Genomic DNA, 19,459 nt, shown 5'->3' on the forward strand with positions numbered 1-19,459 from the left:
TCGATGTTACCATTAAGCAACGGATACGAAGACATATCTGCAATTCAAACAACAAATCTCAGGTGCAAATAAAACATAGTACAAACATATTACAAATTAAAACATAGTATGGCATATTACAAATTAAACATAGTCCTGACATATTACAAATTAAAATATAGTCCTGACATATTACAAATCAAAACATAGTCCTGACATATTACAAATTAAAAAATAGTCCTGACATATTACGAATTAAAACATAGTCCTGACATATTACGAATTTAAACATAGTCCTGACATATTACATATTAAAACATAGTCCTGATATATTACATATTGAAACACAGTACAACACATTATATAGCTTGTGAGTTATTTCTTCCTCATCTGCCCCTTCGGCCTCGACTGCCACGACCACGTCCGCCTCTTGCTCATGTTGTCGCAGCCGTCGATGTGGAAGCACTCGTCGATGTGGAAGCACCATCTTTGTTCAGGTCGGGACAATATTTCATCCTATGCCCATAAGCCGTGCATAACAAACATTGTCTGGTTGCTCCACCAGCTTCAGATTGGTCCATATCGTTTCGGATGCGACAGGCCTTTCGTCCGCCCCTACTTGTTCGCCGAAGGTCTAGATGCGGGATGTATACTCTCTCACCGTCGTTTACCTTGTTGAAATTGCCGACGACTCTAAACCCTGTCATCTCACCTGTCCATGTGTTGAGCACTGCCTCTTTTAAATAGTATGGGGACACGAAGGAGATAGAATCCAACTCAATTTGGCCACAGGCAGCCAACACATGAGAGCAAGGTAGGTGCAACAACTTCGGTTTGTTGCATGTACACTCACACGTTGGATAAAATTCTGTTCCAATTTTTACCTCGTGCGTCTTCACCTTATGTCCAGAACCAAAACCATCGGTAGGAAGCCGAACCTCATACCTCCTGTCTTGATTCCCTATGAGTCTGACAGTGTGCTTCTTTGCTTTCTCTATCTTCTTTGCCATGTATTCCATGACACGGCTACAATAAGGTGTGTTGTGATTATCTTCAATATGCTTCTTTGCTAACTCGTGCCTTTCTCTGAAATATCTCAAAGTGCCATGGAATACAGCCTCCACAATAGCTGTGAGTGGCAATGCTCTATTCCCTCTCAGCACAAAGTTATACACCTCTGCAAGATTGGTTGTCATGTGGCCATACCTAGCTCTTTCTCTATCCACTCAGAAAAATTCTTTATTGCCCTTCCCTTCTTTCTCTTAGTATTAGGAGGGTCAATTGCTGGCAAGTCACAAAGACCTACTGGCTCCTCTAGCTCCGCGATGAGTGCTGCTAATTTAACCTGATCTTCTTCCATCTTCATCCTCGCACGGACCTGCTTCTTAGTAAACTCATCTAGTTTTGACCAAATAAATCCGTATTTGCGCTGCTGGCTCTGCTTGCATAATTTTTTGAACAAGTTCATCAACCGCTTGTTCTTGAACTGTGAGAAAAAATTAGCCCCAAGATGGCGCATGCACCACCGGCTCTGCAAGTCCCTCCAAGGTGTTGGTTCGTCAACTGTTGGATTACGTAGTATCTTCACGGCCTTCAATATACCAGCATGTCTGTCATGAATGACACACACGTTTGGTCGGTCCTTCACGATGGCAATTTTCACTTGCCGGAAGAACCATACCCAGCTGGGAAAGTTCTCACCCTCCACAAATGCCATGGCAAGTGGGATGATTTGATTGTTCCCATCCACACCAATAGCAGTCAGGATTTGCCCTCTATACTGACCGGTCAGGAATGTACCATCCACAAGCATAACAGGAGGACAATGCCGGAAAGCTTCGATGCACATAGCGAAAGAGAAGAACACTCGTTTCAACACCTTGAAATCTGGTATACTCAACAACCTCATGTGTTGTACGCTCACATAAGTGCCGAGATTCCTCTCCTTCAGTATGCCAAGGAGACTAACAACATTATCATATGAGTCGAAGATCGTCCCAAACCTTTCCTCCATAGCCTTCTGCTTAGCCCTCCAACCCTTCCCATAAGGAATGACATAATTCCATCTGACCTTCACTGCTATCTGGATGTGTTTTGCTTTCATATGTTTCTTCTCTACTATCTCAGTATACATGAGTTGCGCAATGAGACTTGAAGTCAGGTTCGGATGCTTCACTAGCAGGTTCTTCCTCACACAATTATGTGGGACGACAATGGTGACAACCCAGTGGATGTCATACTTCGGCACGTGCCCGTGCACCTTCCCAGGACAACCTGTTTCAACACATTTCACGGTATAGTTGTTGGACTTGATATGTGTGTCTGGAAAACCCTCTGCGTAGACATAGCCCACTTTATCACCACATACTTCAATTTTTTCTTTGTATCAAACATAGCCCCTATATGTACTTGGTTCATATTATACTGCCATGGAGTCTCATGGCCATCGTTGACCGTAAGGCCGGTGGATATGTCCTGCTCCCATGCAGAAGGAATCGGTACTTCCACTTCATCCTCAAAATTTTCAGAATCCAGTTCCTCCACCAATCCATCCTCGTCCTCTTCCTCCATCACCCTCTGCATTTCATCCCCTTCCTCATCCCCATCAGCAAAACCAGAACTAGCTAATATTATCGACTGGCTACTCTGCGCAGTATCAGGACCATAAACATTGTGTGGCACATAGTCCGACTCTTTCTCGGGTTGGCTAGCATCCACATCTTGTGGTTGTGACCCGGATAAAACAATCTCGTTAGACACTTCACTGCCTTGGCCGGGTTCGTACCCCCTGTGGAGTTGTACGGTATTCTCCTCCTTCGGCACAGGTTGCACAAGTGCATATGGGTGGATTCTTCGGTCTCGGCAGCGTCTTAACAGGGACAACCAATGCTGGCTCCTATATATCGGCATCAACTCCCACTTGACATTTTTACAAGATTTGGTCCACAATGCATGACTACTGACGGAACATACTTCAGGATCCAGCCCGAAACTAGTTGTCAACCAGTACTTCAACTGTCTAATGTCCAGTCTGTCCAGGTCTGCTAGTGTCATGATGCCATTTTTAAACTCGCTAAGATCAACCCCCAACTCATTATATCGAACATTACCAGCGCCGTAGTAAACAGTCAGATTTACTGATTCAGACATTTTCACCTGTCAGACATTGTCATCTTCTCATTAATCACAACGAACACTAATATTACCCGCTACATAACTAAAATCCGCTAAAATGCCACCACATACAAATTCACACTTTAACACAATTTTTATTATCCGCTACACTAACACAATTATTATTATCCGCTACACTAACACAATTTTTACTCCGCTAAAATGCCACCACATTCAAATTAACACTACAATTCGCAATATAATTTATCTACACTAACTAAACTATACAACTCGGAGAAAATTTGTGAGGACATGATTATACCTTAGCGGAGGTGCTTGCACCACCGAACAACGACAGCACCACCGCCACCCCCTCGACGACCGGAGGTTCAACTCCAGTCACCCCCAAGCCGCACCTCCTCCTCCACAGCTGCTGCTCCCCCACAACTGCTGCTCCTCCTCATCAACACCTCCTGCCCAGCCGCACCTCCTCCTCCCCACCATGGCTCCTCCTCCCCACCATGGCTACTCCTCCCCAAACGCACAGAAAACTATCCCATAGCAAAAAACAACACCGTAGACCGTCTGGGATTGCTACGATCTACCGATTCTATGGCTTCGATGTGAAAATGGGTGGCAAATGGAGGAGATCAGCGCGGGGTGGTGAGGTACAGAGAAGAACGAGAGAGAGAGAAAGGAAGAACAGAGGCGAACAGGCGAGAGGAAGGAGACGCCGCGCGGGGGCTTATCGACTCCTTTTCGGTCGATGGAAGGCCGAAAAGGCTCTTCGGCCGCTGCCTGGCCGAAAAGGCCCACTTCAGTCGCGGCGAGGCCGAAGTTACTATTTTCGGCCCGGCCTCCACCGACGCCAAGTCTTCGGCCCAGCTACGCGTGTCTTCGGCCAACCGTGGGCCGAAAAGCCCTCTTCGGCCAAACAGTGACCGAAAAGTACCACTTCGGCCAACACTAGGCCGACGGGGTCATAGTTCTGGTTTTTTTGCATCACGTGCTATATTTTCCGAAATTGCTATAAAAAACGTCATAGTTTTGAAAAAAATCCCAATCCTGTTGTGCTGCCAAAGCTAGGAGCACTATCACCGTCTCGATTCGAGCAACCGGTGCAAACACCTCCTCATAATCAACTCATTGACGTTGTACGTAGGCCTTCGCAACGAGTCTGGTCTTGTACTTCACAATGGCACCCTTCATGTCCTTCTTCAACTTGTAAACCCACTTCAAACCTATGGCCTTTTGATTCGGAGGTCGGGTTACCAAAGTCCACGTGCCATTGCTCTCGATCGTCTGCATCTCCTCATCCATAGCATGCATCCAACTTGAACTTTTGCTCGCCTCTACGAAGTTCGCTGGCTCCGCAACTCCGAGCAAACATAGTCCGGAGTACTCGAGCGTAACTGGCTTTGCGTACTTGTAGACTTTCTTGAGGGTCTTGTAGTGATGAGGCCCGCAAGAATCCGTCGTGGCTTGCGAAGGAGGCGACACAAATTGTGTCGGCGTCGATGCACTTGAGGAAGATGGCCGAGTCTTGGGCGTGGTAGATGTCGGGTCGTTGGCATCCGCATCGTTGACATCCACGTCGCTCGCGTAGTTGTCGTGACCGTGACCATCATCTTGATTGTCGTTGTCACTATGCTCCTCATTGTCGATGTCGTCGCCGAGATCTCTGCCCGTGGTGCGCGTCGTTGTCGCTATCACCCCAGCAACTCATGGAGGAAAGAAGTATTTCTTTCTAGTGGTACATGACTACTCGAGATATATGTGGGTCGTTCTCCTACGATCTAAAGATGAGGCGTTTGAAGCGTTTAAGAAGCTGAAGGCTGCAACGGAGATGGAACACAAGCTGAAGGTTCGCGCTCTAAGGACAGATCGTGGCGGGGAGTTTACGTAGAACGAGTTCAACGACAGCTGCGAGATCGATTGGCATAAAAAGGTTCCTCACGACACCTTATACACCACAGCAGAACGGGGTTGTTGAAAGGCGTAATCGAACCGTTGTTGGCTTTTAAATGATAGATCAACTCACCCAGAAACTACACGTACGACGTGCAATGCTAGCTAGCTATCAACCAAGCAGGCAAGCTGCTGGATGGTGTCTAGCCGGCGACTTGCGTATGTACGTACGCCTTGCCGTAGCTTCCGTACGTGAGCGAGCTAGCGATCGATTCACTTTGGCTCTCGGCGGAACGTCAGGTAAACGTAGCAAACGAAACAACGATCGATGGAAGATCTTTGGTGACGAGCCTGGTAGTTCTTTTGTATTGCTTTTGTTTGTGATTGTGATACAAAGAAGCACGGTAGATACACACACATATATATATATATATATATATATATATATATATATATATATATATATATATATATATATACTAGGTTATACCTAGCAATACTAGTCCTATATAGTGACTACCTCCAAGCCCGTACCGGACCCTCCCGGCGAGCTCCTCTCCCCGTTCCACCGCTTTTCTCCTCGACCCACCGCTCTTTAGCACCATCCTGCCGCGCCCGAGCTCACGGCGAGCTCGCGGTCGCCACGCCTCTGCCCTGTGCTCCCGCGCGCGCCCCGGCCGCGCCCCACACACGCGCTCACGCGCCCGCGCCGCTTCCTGCCTCGCCGCGCGCTGCTACTACGTGCTACTTCTTCTGTTGTCACTGTTGCCTGCTGCCACTGCGGCCGCCCTCACCTGCGTTAGGTCAGGAGGAGCTCGGCCAGCCTTCGCATGCCGACGCTAGGCTCCCACAGGATCCGGGAGGAGCAGGGGAGGCATGGCGTGGCGCCACCGGCGACGAAGGATAGCGGCATGTAGCTCCGGCACAGGCGGGCGGCTTCCGCCGGATCAGGAGAAGGAGGGGAAGTAGGCACGAGCGGCCTGCACTGTGCTGCGGCCATGGCGTGAGGCGCTGGGGCTGGGCTCCCGCTTTATCCAAAAGAAGCAGAAGAGAGAGGAGACAAGAGCTATGGCTGATTGGTGGGACCCCAGTCTACCTCAGCAGGTCAAAGATTGAGTAGGACTAGACTTCGCCACATCAGCCCAGGCGGACGGGTCCCACCCGTCAGTTTTGCTGTTAGACGCGCTCAATTTTAAATCAGTGCGATTTGTTACTCACTTGCCACAGAGTTGGTGGTTTTTTATGACTTTTGGCAAAAGCGATAGTTTTGGAGTACCCTAGTCACAAATATGGTGGTTTTAAGCAATTTACTCTCCTTTCAGCTCAATCATGTTACGTTGTCTTGACTCAACTCTTATTTGCCTCATGCCGTATGCGTGCTTTGAATTTGGTAGCCCTGTTAATTCGAACAACTATTATGTTTACGGATGACATGAAACTTGGGGAAATGTTACTGTTTGTTGGCATGCTAATAAATGGCATAAAGGGGTTTTCTGTGTTTAACTCATTTTGCGAATAGTTTGATCAGGGATACGTTAAAAGAAAGATACGAGACAAGATGATACATTGAATTTTGAGCACTTTTTATAATGCCATTACAGCTATACTTTTTTTTAAGCTATAGATAGGATTTGTTTCACTTCTGAATGTGATAACAGACCATAATCGAATGTGAACCTACCTGGTAAGCAACTGAGAAAGAGAAATGAGTAGCACACAGATAGGGTAATGGTGTCTGAATGTGAGAACACATACATTTAAATAAAGGGATAAGTATATTTTTCATTCTTGAATTCTTTCGAATACATCACATAAAGTAACGTACGTGTTTTACGTAATGTATAATGTGGACAATCCGAATTGGATTAAGGGGGATTAAGGGGGCGGGGGGAGAGAATTATTATTAGAAAGGTTATGTTACCTTACGTAGAGCCTTTAGTAGATAGAGCATTATTGGTATAGAAATCATCCCTCAATTATGAAACCAGTAAAAATCAGTCCTGAACTAATCAAACCTGATAATTTTCGTCCCTGATAACACTTCAAACGGTTTGAGTATGATGTGGACCTGGTTTTGATTAGCACTGGCCACGTGGCCCAGTTTGACCGCCACGCCACTGTAGCAAACGGGCGAGAAGGTGTTCCCACGCCGGCGCGCGCCAGCTCGTCCGCAGCCAGCCGCACCACGCCGGCTGTACGTGAGCGCCGTGACCCCGTTCAGCATGCCCGTCTGCTCCGTGAGGCGTATGGCGGCCACGGATGCCAGCCGCCGTACCCGGAGATGTCAAGCTGTCGTGGTGCAGCCGAAGCTTCGCGTCGTTCCAGGTGCCTCGCCGGCAGCCGGCCTCGGTGCTGCTCGTCGACTAGTGTGTGCCCATCCACCCGTGTCACTCCATGCCACCACCGCCGCCGTATCGTTCGACCTCAAGGTGGCACGCAAGGTGGCCCGTGGCCGAGCTCGAGGTAACGCACATGGGGCCGAACTCGAGGTAGCAGGCAGGCGAGGTTGCGTTGGCTGAGGCTGCCGAGCACCTCCAGCTCGGCAAGAAACTCACGGGGCCGCGCCCGAATTCATTAGCCGCCATCGCCGTTCTTGCAGTCGCCGACGCCCGGCCATGCACATGAAGGCCGTACCCGTACGCACGAACACAGCAAGCACACCGACAACACAGCTAGCCAGCTGCACGAACACAAGCAAGCCGGAAGCTCTGCTAGTCAACCGCACGCACATCCTCGGCCAACCTTAGCAAGCCAATGCCATGGCCCGAGGGAACGCGCATGCGGCACCAGGCTGGCAACGCCGCCGTGCGCCCTGGTCAGCCTCCCCGCCGCGCGCTTTGGCTTGCCCCACCACCTCTGTCTGGTAAAAAATCGGCACAACCTCGACGCCGCTCACAGTACTGGGCGCCATGCTGGACTCTGCTCGTTCAGTCAAGGATTTGTGCTGGCGCCGTCGCGCACGATTTGTGCCGCCACACCAGGTCAGGGGAAGATACGACGTTGGGTAGGGCGAGGACGGTCTGAGTGTTTGGTGTGTTGGGCGCCTCCGCCGTCATCCGGCGCGCAAACAGCGCCGTCACGAGGAACCCGCCGGCGCCGGCGTGCGCTTGTTGATCAAGCACTTTCAACCGGCGCACTCGATGGTTCGGCCACGGCCGCCCGCCAACTCGACTGCTTCCAAGCGCTGAGCTTCGTGCGATGAAGGAGTAGCTACCGGCGTCCATCAGCTCCCGAAACCGACGTGGCGGTCAAACCGGGCCACGTGGGCAGTGCTAGTCAAAACCAGGTCCACATCATACTCAAACCACCTGAAATGTTATCAGGGACGAAAATTATCCGTTTTGATTAGTTCAGGGACTGAGTTTTACTGGTTTCGTAATTGAGGGACGATTTCTATACTTTCGAGAGAATACAAGGACGAAACATATACTTATCCCTTAAATGAAGATTCTATTGTTATATGTAGTGGCATTATATTATATTTTTTGCTGCTGTTGCGTGAAATAAGTTGCTCAAAATAACAGTGGCAGAAAACTGTGTACTCACTAGTCAGGCTTGGAGGTGAGTTCTGTGCTTGAATAAATATTTTGCTTTGTCGTAGGTGAAAACCCAGCAAAGAAGGAACTGCGGCGTACTGTGGCTTGGAGGCGAGCAGGGAGTGTCACAAGATGGTGAAGTATATCTGTAGGAGTTGGCATGGAGACTAGGCTCAGTATCATGGATGTTTGTTTTTCCTTTGCTATTACTGTACTCCCTGCAATACTGATTGCTGTAGGTAATGGAACCTGAAAGTGATTGTTTTTGCTTTGCTATTATCAGGGAACGAGGAAGTTTAACACATCCATGCTCCATCCATGCACCCATGATTCAAGCTACAATTCACTTTTATGTTGTGCATAACTGAAAGGTTGTGTAGGCCTTGGAAGTTGAAAAGAAAACTCAAGACACTCACTGAGTGGTGCTTTCACTCGTTGCTGTGCTAGCTTACACAAATTTTGTGTCTGTTGTCAAAGAGGACAAGTCTTTGAATTATCAACGTTGCCTATCTCATAGAGATTTTCTTGACTGTTTAAACCAGGAGCCAGGTGAATATGCTGTGCAGTTTAATTAGATGTACAAATAATGTCCTGATAAAGAAGGATGAAACTCTTCACTCTGTGACTGAATTTTTTGTCTTTGGATTATTCAATAGTTAGTTGATGTTACCTGCAATGTCAATGTGAAGTAACGTTTACCTCGAATATATTGCATCCTGAAGATGTGTTTAAACTAGGACTCTCAAAATTTTACAAACAAAGGAGCAAAGAGAAGCATCAAGAGGAAACTTTCTTCACAAATCGTCAGAGCCTATGCCCGAAAAAACACATAAAAGATGAACACACAACACCAACAGCAGCTTAGCTAGGCATCCAAATAAAAAAGCAATGTCACCACATCATGATAAGATAGCAAGAACCCAAATTCAAAGTGTTCATCCTACATGCATCAAGCTAGCTAGAGCAATCACATGTTATCATGCCAAGATATCTTGATTACAGGTTTGCAATTTGACTGACTGCAAAATTTGCAGTTAGCTTGATCGTCTAAAATATAAGGTGCGACAGCCTCTTAAATATCATAAAACACACTTGCGCAAGCAAAATCCGACACAGGACGGACATGGTTACAAGTACTCATCCTAAATAAACAAACAAAAAAAGTCTTGGGTCTAAATTTGTGTTCCTCATCAGATCCTACTCCTCTCTTCATACCGGCTTGGGAGAGCTGCCTACACTACGTGTGAATGCTAAAGATGTTGTAGACGTCACCAAAGCTGACACGTCCAAAGCCATCCTCGCAAAATCCTTCGCCATTGGAATCAAGAAATACCAGATAGAACTCACCATTTCTTACCCCGTACCCCACAAACAAGACCATGTGTCCTCGAGGAGGGCCGTAGATCAGGTTAACCGGATCAAATTTGTAGATCTCACCGGGTTGAAGCTCAAGGTAGTTGTCACAAATCATGAACTCCCCAACAAAAGGTTGTCCATTCAGAATCAGCAGCATGGCCTCCTCGACAATCAGTTGGTCGCCATAGGAGGTAAATCCTTCGATTTTGAATAGCATCTCTTCATGGTCGGCAGAACCTTGTGTAGCCGGCACTCCATCCTCCATTAGGATCCGGATAGCCGTGGCCGCCCTATCCAATCTGTCATTTGGTATGCGATCTAGATGATTATAAGAGTTTGGTCAACACGCATGTAAATGATATATTCTGTTGAACAATGAACACAACACTGGTCCAAGAACATTACCAGCAATAAACTCATACTGGTCGACCAGACGATTATCGTTGATGCGGAGATTGCATGGCAGGCCCTTCAATGCAGCTGCTCTTTTGGCGTCCATTTCTGCACAAGCGGGCACCGCATTGAAGACGCATGTTTCTGGACGCAGTGCACGACGCCCGGCTGGAACGATATGCCTCCTAACGAAGAGGCGGGTGTGCCATGAGATTTCATGGTCAGGGCCTAGTCTGGTCGCCATATCTGCATAAGCATAGGAAGGTAGAACTGAAACCTGAACAATTTTTTTGCTGAACGAATGACTACTCTTACAGCAAAACAGAAACCTTGAACACAAGACTGTTGTGAGCATTCAAGGAAGTGTGGTTGCTCAGAGACAACTAATAAACACGTGACTACTCTTACAAAAAAACTGGACTTTTTTTTTTCTGAACATATGTCTACATTTTCAGCAAAACTGAAACTTGAACATAAAAACTCTATTGTGCACATTCAACAAGTGTGCTTGCTCACAAACAACTAATGAAACTATGTTAATGTACATAGTTATTAGTGAGTTATATGACACTGGCATTGTCGAAACACAGATGATCTGCCAGTGGTAGAACTAAAACCTGAGAATCCTTTTGCTGAACATATGCCTACATTTACAGCAAAACTGGAACTTGAACACTAGACTCTTGTGCGCATTCAAGAAAGTGTGGTTTCTCACAAACGACTACTGAAATAGTGTGCTGCATGTAATTATTAGTGAATTACCATGACGACTGGCATTATCGAAACGCATATGACCGCCAGGGGGGGGGGGGGGGGGGGCAGGGTTTGTGCACATACAAATGATATGGGGGAAATTTAGTTCAAAAGTAATGAATTCCTCATGAACAGTGAATGTCAAGCTGTACTTAGACCTCATAGAACAAGTAGCACCATATATAGTTTTCAAATTTACTACTCCCTCCGTCCCAAAATAAATGTCTCAACTTTGTACTAAAGTTGAGACACTTATTTTGGGACCGAGGGAGTACGTAATAGATATTCCACCTATTCCGAAAAACGTTGTTGCACACTCACGGGTATCTGTCAGAACTGTAAGCGCTCTATACTTAGCAAGAGATACATGAACCATGCAGTTTTTGACTAAAGTCAGACATGTCTGCTTTCATTGATAATATAAGTAAAGACAGTTTGCAAGCTCAGACCAAAGACTGGCAGAAGGAAACTAATCAGGTTCACTCCGTCGATTGGCCAGGGACTGAAGAATCTGAGAACCACACGCCCAGCAGCACACATCCGTAGCCGTTTCTTACAATACATGAACAATAGCAGCAAAAGGAGGTATCTTGATGAGGGCCGTACCAAAATCGAACCAGGCTCCAAGCAGACGAAAGCGGGCGGTACGGAATCTAACTAGCCGGCGCAGATGTCCTCCTTTCGGAGGCGGAGTGATTTGTTCCTGCTTCAACGAAAAGGAAATAGTAGCAGGTAAGAACATCGCCGTTGATACGAAAAAAAAAGCAAAGCTTCTTTGGGGTACCCATCCGGATGGTTGACAAGAGATGGAGGAGATGTGGAACCAGCGGGCACGAAGATGGGCGGGTCAGAGGCCTAAGAGCGGTCGCCGTCCGCGAAGGAGACGGCAACCATCCGGCCAACGGCGGGCATCCGGCCAGGGACAGACGTCCGTCTACTTTTTCTCGAAGGAAGCGAAGGGGGGGAAGCGAATGGGGAGGGAGCGAGGACGAAGACGCTCTATTCATTCACTCAGCGCGCTGGAGAAGTCGGCGTGGGTGGTGGTGGGTTTTAATTTGGGCCTGGGCTTTTTAGACTGGCAATCGATCCATAGCCCAAGGAAGATTTTTATTTTGAAATGTAGACTTTATTCATTTGAAATGAGGCGAAGGAAGGAAGATTTAATACCAGAACTATCTTTGACCCAACAACAACAATGTGTCATGATAAGGAGAGGGAAAAAAGGGCTTTAACCGAGGAGAAAAAGAAGAGGAGAATTGGCGCCAGTTCGAGTATAAATTTTTATCTGATTTCTGTTTCATAAGTGCCACGCTTGATCACGCGAAGAAGGAATGCTCAGTAAGATTGACAAAAGGAGAAGATAAGTAGTTTGGTTAGTGTGGCTAAAAGCTATATACCAAGATCAACAAGTGGTACAAGCAGGGGTAGCTAGAATGAAGGCCATGTAAAATATAGGGTCTAGTATATTGTACATGTACAGGTATTTGTATACGTATGTAACTGTATTGTGGTCATCTATATATTGTGACATGAGGCTAGATGTCAACCACTCACACAAAACCCTAAACCCTGTATTTAACTTGGTATCAGCCAGGTCGGGCCACCGCCGCACGTCCCTCGTGCCGCCGCCCGATCCCATCTTCCGCGTCGCGTCTTGCTACTTCACGCGTTGCCCGTCCGCTAGCTACTTCCGCGTCGCTGCCGCACGCAGGAATTCATCCAGCTGCTTGCTAGCTTGCTAGCTAGCTTTGCACGTCCGCTGCCGCCGCGCGCTGCTTCCTACGCGCTGCCGCCGCGAGTTCCTCAGTCGCGCCGCGTGATGTTCTCCTCCACGCTGCCGCTGCAATGTCGTCCTCCGCCTTGTCCGTCGCCCAAACCGCGGGTGCAATCGTCTCGTCCCCCGTCGCCACGATCCCCGCCGCGATGGCTGTCCCGACGATCTCCGTCCGCCTCGGCCGCCACAACTTCATGCTCTGGGGGGGGCATCACCAGCACCGTTCTCGCTGGGGCCAACCTCCATGGACACCTCGATGGCACCTCGGCGGCACCGGACCGTACAATCGCGGTCGGTACCGGCGACGCCGCTACCACCGTCGCCAACCCGGAGTACCACCAATGGTGGGTTCAAGATCAGCGGGCCAAGGGGCTTCTCCTCACCTCCATGGATGAGGACATTGCGTGCCAACTCATTGGCTGTGAGTCGGCGCATGCGGTGTGGACCACCGTCGCCGCCATGTTTGGCGCTCAGAGCCATGCCAATGTTCGCCATATCCGGCAACTTCAGTCGCTCCGGAAGGACGAGATGTCCACGGCGGAATACATGCACAAGATGAAGGCACTAGCCGACACTATGGCCGCCGCCAGCTCCCCGATCCGCGATGATGAGCTTATCGATCACATCCTCACCGGACTCGGCTCCGCCTACAACTCCATCGCCGCCTCCTTGGGCGTGAGTAACGCCGCCATGCCCTACTCCAGCTTTTACTCATTGGTTCTGTCATTCGAGGCGCTGCAGGCACAGCAGAGTGCGGTGGAGGGGTGGTCTCCCTCCGCGAACGCCGTGACCCGTTCGGGTTCGTACGGCGCGGGCAGACGCGCACCCTACTCCGATCCCTACCTCTCCCCAGTGGGGGGGCGCCCGACTGATGGACATGGCCAGCCCGGGCAGAGCCGCCAGGGCGGTAATGGCGGCAACTCCGGCGGCCGTGAACGCAATGCTGGTTATGCCGGCAATGGCCGGCAAGGTGGAGGGGGCAACGCCGGCAACAACAGCGGAGGAGGTGGGCGTCGCAACCGCTGGCGTCCCCGGTGCCAAATTTGCAAGAACTGGGGCCATGAAGCCGACGACTGCCGCAAGCGCTATGATCAGGATTACAACTCCCGCTCCGCCAACTCGGCCTCCACCAACACCGTCGACTTTCCTTGGGTGCTGGATACCGGGGCTACGGATCACTTGACTAATGATCTTGAGCGCCTGCAGGTTCACGCGCGCTATGACGGCAAGGATCAGGTTCAGGTGGCCAATGGTGCAGGTTTGTCTATTTCACACATTGGTCATTCGTGTTTACCCGGTTCATCTCTTAAACTGCATAACATGCTTCATGTTCCACACATCAGCCAGCATCTTCTCTCTGTTTACCGTCTACTCTGTGATAATGACGTGTTTGTTGAATTTCACCATCATTTTTTCCTTGTTAAGGACAAAGCAACCAGGCACGTCATCCTTCACGGTAGAAGTTACCGGGGGGGGGGGTCTATCCGGTCCCCTTCGCTCGTGCGTCATCTTCATCGTCTCACCATGCCTCCTCCGGTGTTCGAGTTTCCTCGTCGCAATGGCATCAACGTCTTGGTCATCCTACAAATAATGTGGTCACTTCCATTGTTTAGAGTCATGAACTTCCGTGTTCTAGTTCAAATAATTCATCGTTAGTTTGTGATGCCTGTCAGCGCGCTAAGAGTCATCAGCTACCTTATTCTACTTCGTCTCATGTCACTACTGTACCTCTTGAATTAATACATTCAGATGTTTGGGGTCCCGCTCTTGCTTCATCGGGAGGGTACAAGTATTATGTTAGCTTTATTGATGACTACACGCGTTTTACCTGGATTTATTTGCTCAAACACAAGTCTGATGTTGAGTAAGTTATCTATAACTTTCAGGCTCATGTCGAACGCCTTTTGGATTGTAAAATCAAGGCCGTTCAGTCCAACTGGGGTGGTGAATACCACAAACTCCATCGATATTTTCAGCGCACGGGCATCTCTCATCGTGTGTCCTGTCCACATACCTCTCAGCAAAGCGGTATTGCCGAGCGCAAACACCGTCATTTGGTAGAGACTGGTCTAGCCTTGCTTGCGCACTCCTCTCTCCCACTTCGGTTTTGGGATGAGGCTTTTCTTACGGCATGTTACCTCATCAACCGTATGCCCACTCCAGTTCTCAACAAAGACACCCCTTTGTTCCGTCTGTTTCATGTTCAGCCCAACTACTCCTCCCTTCGGATTTTCGGGTGTGCTTGCTGGCCTAGCCTTCGCAAGTACAATGCTCACAAGCTTGAGTTCCGTTCCAAGATGTGCGTTTTTCTTGGCTATAGTCCTCTGCATAAGGGCTATAAGTGTCTTGACCGTACCACAGGTCGGATATACATCTCTCGTGATGTTGTTTTCGACGAGACTGTGTTTCCTTACTCCAACACCGGCGTCTCGGTTGATCATGCTTCCCTTGAACATGCCCTCACTTTTCCGTCCGATGAACCGGTTCCGGATGTCCATGTGCGTAAATATGACTTGTCCTATTTGTCACCTAACTTGTCTTCTGCAGGCGATGTTGCTCTCTGTTCTCCTCAGGTACCGGTTGCTGCTTCGCCGCCTCCTGACATGATCGACGTGTATATCACGCCGCCCGAGGTAGGCGCGGCGACCTCTCCAGCTGGCGAGCCCGCGGTCGAGACTGGGTCGCCACTCTCTCCTGGTGCGTCACCCGGGACGCCGGCCTCGCCTGTCGCGCTGGGGTCGCCACCCGCGCCAGGTGCGTCACCCGGGTCGTCGTCTTCGCCTGCCCGACCCAGTGCCCGGTCATACCTCGGCCCGTGTCGCCTGTCGCTGAGGCCCCCTTAGTCGCGACACCTTTGGCCGAGCCCTCGTCGCCGCCATCTCCTTCTACCGGCGATGTAGGTCCGGGGCACGCTATGGTTACCTGGCAACGTGATCATACGCGCAAGGAGAAGTCTTACACTGATGATACAGTTCAGTATGATTCTCGTCGTCGTGCCTTCTTCGCCGCACCGGTTTCCCATCGTGATGCCTTGGGTGAACCTGCCTTGCGTGCCGCCAATTTTTGAGGAGTTTGCTGCTCTCCGTCACATTAATACCTGGGTGTTGGTGCCTCGGCCACCTGGTGTCAATGTTGTGGGCTGCAAGTGGATTTTCAAAACCAAGCATCGTCCAGATGGGTCTGTTGATAAGCACAAAGCTCGTCTTGTTGCTCGTGGTTTCACTCAACAGCACGGGATTGACTATGGAGATACTTTTAGTCCGGTGGTGAAGCCTGCCACGGTTCGCTTGGTTCTGTCTCTTGCTGTGTCTCGTGGTTGGAGCCTCCGACATATTGATGTGAGCAATGCCTTTTTACGTGGGTTCTTGGCTGAAGATGTGTATATGCAACAATTAGCTGGGTTTGAGGATGCCACTTATCCCTCTCATGTCTACAAACTTCAGAGGTCTATCTATGGCCTCAAACAATCGCCTCATGCTTGGTATGCTCGCTTGAGTCAGTGCCTTTCGCAGCTCGGTTTTGTTGCCTCCAGATCAGATGCGTCTCTGTTCATCTTCTCCCAGGGTACCATTCAGATATACATGTTGGTGTACGTCGATGATATTGTGATTGCTGGCTCTACCCCCGCCGTGGTGGATCGTCTTGTGCAGTCATTGTCTGCTAGCTTTCCCATCAAATATTTGGGTCGCCTGGAGTACTTCCTTGGTTTGGAAGCGTCCTTTCATTCAGGGGGCAATGACCTTGACGCAGAAAAAGTATGCGTTGGATCTTCTTCATCGCGTCAACATGGAGAACTGCAAGGCCACTTCCACTCTGCTTGCCACATCCGAGAGTATCTCACATCATAGTGGGGCACCACTGGGTACTGATGACTCCTTCCGGTATCGCAGTGTGGTTGGAGCACTTCAGTATTTGACCCTCACTCGTCTTGATATCTCCTTTGCGGTGAACAAAGTCTGTCAGTTCTTGTCTCAGCCTACGGAGGATCATTGTGAAGCAGTTAAGCGTATTCTGAGATATGTCAAAGGTACGCTAGACATGGGACTACGAATTCGTAAGTCCAGATTTACTGGAGTGAGTATATTCACCGATGCAGACTGGGCAGGCTTTGTTGATGATAGGCGCTCCACTGGTGGATTTTCTATCTTTGTTGGACCCAATCTTGTATCTTGGAGCTCAAAGAAGCAACCCACAGTCTCGAGGTCAAGCACCGAGGAAGAGTATAAGGCATTGGCCAATGGCGCGGCTGAAGCCATTTGGATAGACTCAGTTCTCACAGAACTTGGAGTCCCACGGCAGCGTACACCTATATTGTGGTGTGATAACTAAGGGGCAACCTACCTGACGGCGAATCCAGTGTTTCATGCTCGGACTAAACACATTGAGATTGATTTCCATTTTGTGAGAGAACGAGTAGCGGCTTGTGAACTGGAAGTCAGGTTTATTTCTACAGATGATCAGTTAGCGGATGTATTTACTAAACCCGCTACTCGACAGATGCTAGACTGCTTCAGAACCAATCTGAATCTTGTACGTAGTTCAGACTGAGGGGGCATGTAAAATATTGGGTCTAGTATATTGTACATGTACATGTATTTGTATACGTATGTAACTGTATTGTGATCATCTATATATTGAGACGTGAGGCTGGATGTCAACCACCCACGCAAAACCCTAAACCCTGTATTTAACTGGCCATAACAACTACTCTGGGAGGAGTTTTGGTAGTGGAAGATACACGAAACTAGGGTATTCGAAGGGCTGCTCAGGTAGCAATAGTGACAACTCGCGAAAATACAAACTATAGGCAAGGCACCGATTAGCAGAGAAAGAAACTGGTGAAGGGGAAGTGACCAGCCTGCTGAAAAAACCATGATGGGCACATGCAGAACGACGCGGACAGAAACAAAGTTTTAGAAGCAACTGTCGTATGGGACCAGAGGAGAGAGTTCTGTTCCAGAGTGGGAGGAGATGTATCTTCCTGGAGCCAGTACATATGCTACACCACAGAAACACAAGACATGGGGAGTGAAAAGAAGGATAAGGGAGGAGACAACGTGAAGTTACAGGTTGGTACCTTACCAGTTGATCTCCCTAGCAAAAATAAGAGTGGAAAGGGAGGTGCAAAATTTCACATGCAAGATCGTAAGGGGTACATTTTGCACTTTCCCATTTTGCACTTCACAGGCAAGAAATTTGTGCGCTGGAATTCACCCATCGAGATGTGCTTGTTACGAACCGAAGTGGGAGATGTGTCCAAATAACATATTGACCGACACGAGTCCTGCATCAAGAATCAGTTGTCCTACTGGAGGCCCTATCCGTCGCGCGGGATTGCCTCGATAATCAAGGTACTATATATCAAACAAGAGCTTTGGGTGTTTAATGACCACACCTCATGAATTCCCAAGGATTCAATCCGTGTTACCTTACTAAACCCTTCTGCCGCTTGTGTTCAGAATAACACTTCATGTTCTCCCTGCACTTATCCTTATGGTTGCTCGACCTCCACGATCCTGGCTACCTGCAGGGATGAAGATCGCGGACAAGACAAGAGACATCTACAAAACAATTTTACTTCACACATACGGTGTTGGGGATATAACTACTAGGTATGACCTGCCCAGGAGGAGCCGGGTCATGCCATTGGTGACTTAAAGATGAAGAGGCCTGATAAACTCCAAGAAGATATGAAGATGGCGGTTCATAGAGTAAGCCTATTGAAGGCCCAAGACCCGGAGGTGACTCGTGGCCTATTGAAGATGGCGATGACTTGTTCTGTAAGGCAAGCTTAGCTAGAAACCGAGCCGGTCACGTTTGTGTGAGCCGACCGGGACTCTGTAAGCCCCCGGGCATCAACCTGTATATAAAGGGGTGACCCGGCGGCGGGTTAACTGAAGAAACAATCGATCGAGTGCTAGGTCAAGCGTATTCGCTCCCTAGTAATCGAAACCCAAGCAATACAACCAAAAGCAGGAGTAGGCTTTTACCTCATTGAGAGGGGCCGAACCTGGGTAAACTCTCTGTGTCCTTTGTCCCACTCAACCCCTTTAATCTAACCTAGTTGCGATGGATCCACACCTAAGTCCTTTTGCTAGGACATCTGCCGTGTTAAGTCCATGATAGTTGGCGCACACCGTGGGGCCAGCGCACGGTGGTTTCGAGTTCTTGAAGGGCAGCTTCTCAGGGATCAAGGGATACGCCGTTGGCCGGATGACCAAGAGTCGCCGCGGCAAAATCTACATTGACGACGCAGGCTGGGGTCCTAAGGCTGATTCAATCGAATACGGGTACCGGGTACCTTCCGGTGGAATCCACGTCTTCATCGGTAAGATCGGTGAATCGAAGCCTGAGCCAGACACCTGCACCGACATCATCGAGACGGCTCAGCGTGCACGACCCGCCGAGGTTCAAACCACCGTGAAGCACGCCTTTGTTGGTTTTGTTCATGAAGCGGATCTTGAGGAAGGATCTGTGTCCAGTGGAGGGACAACCATCTATTCTGATGATGATTCCTCAACTGGCGAGACCGATTCAATGTATCAACTGCAAGACGGCGGGCTTGGGGGCTACTCCAATGGCAACAATATTTCGGACCCCTATGAGCCGCCAAATAGAGTCGTGATCTTCATGGCAGGCATGCAAC

General features: G+C 49.1%; 1 protein-coding gene and 1 long non-coding RNA gene across 2 annotated transcripts; one reads left to right on the forward strand and one right to left on the reverse strand.

Moving 5' to 3' along the window:
- Positions 1-9,471: 9,471 nt before the first annotated feature.
- On the reverse strand, positions 9,472-10,528 carry LOC120967780 (uncharacterized). The gene is made up of 2 exons (XR_012189968.1): positions 10,299-10,528; positions 9,472-10,211 (listed from the first exon to the last, which is right to left on the reverse strand). It is a non-coding gene; the product is annotated as an uncharacterized lncRNA (long non-coding RNA).
- Positions 10,529-13,200: 2,672 nt separating this feature from the next.
- Positions 13,201-15,420, forward strand: LOC141027062 (uncharacterized). Its single transcript, XM_073503982.1, has 3 exons — positions 13,201-14,071; positions 15,175-15,245; positions 15,361-15,420. The coding sequence occupies exons 1-3, from the start codon at positions 13,201-13,203 to the stop codon at positions 15,418-15,420; spliced, it is 1,002 nt and encodes a 333-aa protein (XP_073360083.1).
- The last annotated feature ends 4,039 nt before the right edge of the window (positions 15,421-19,459 follow it).

This window comes from Aegilops tauschii, chromosome 7 (assembly GCF_002575655.3).
Source record: "Aegilops tauschii subsp. strangulata cultivar AL8/78 chromosome 7, Aet v6.0, whole genome shotgun sequence".
Taxonomy (NCBI): Eukaryota; Viridiplantae; Streptophyta; class Magnoliopsida; order Poales; family Poaceae; genus Aegilops; species Aegilops tauschii.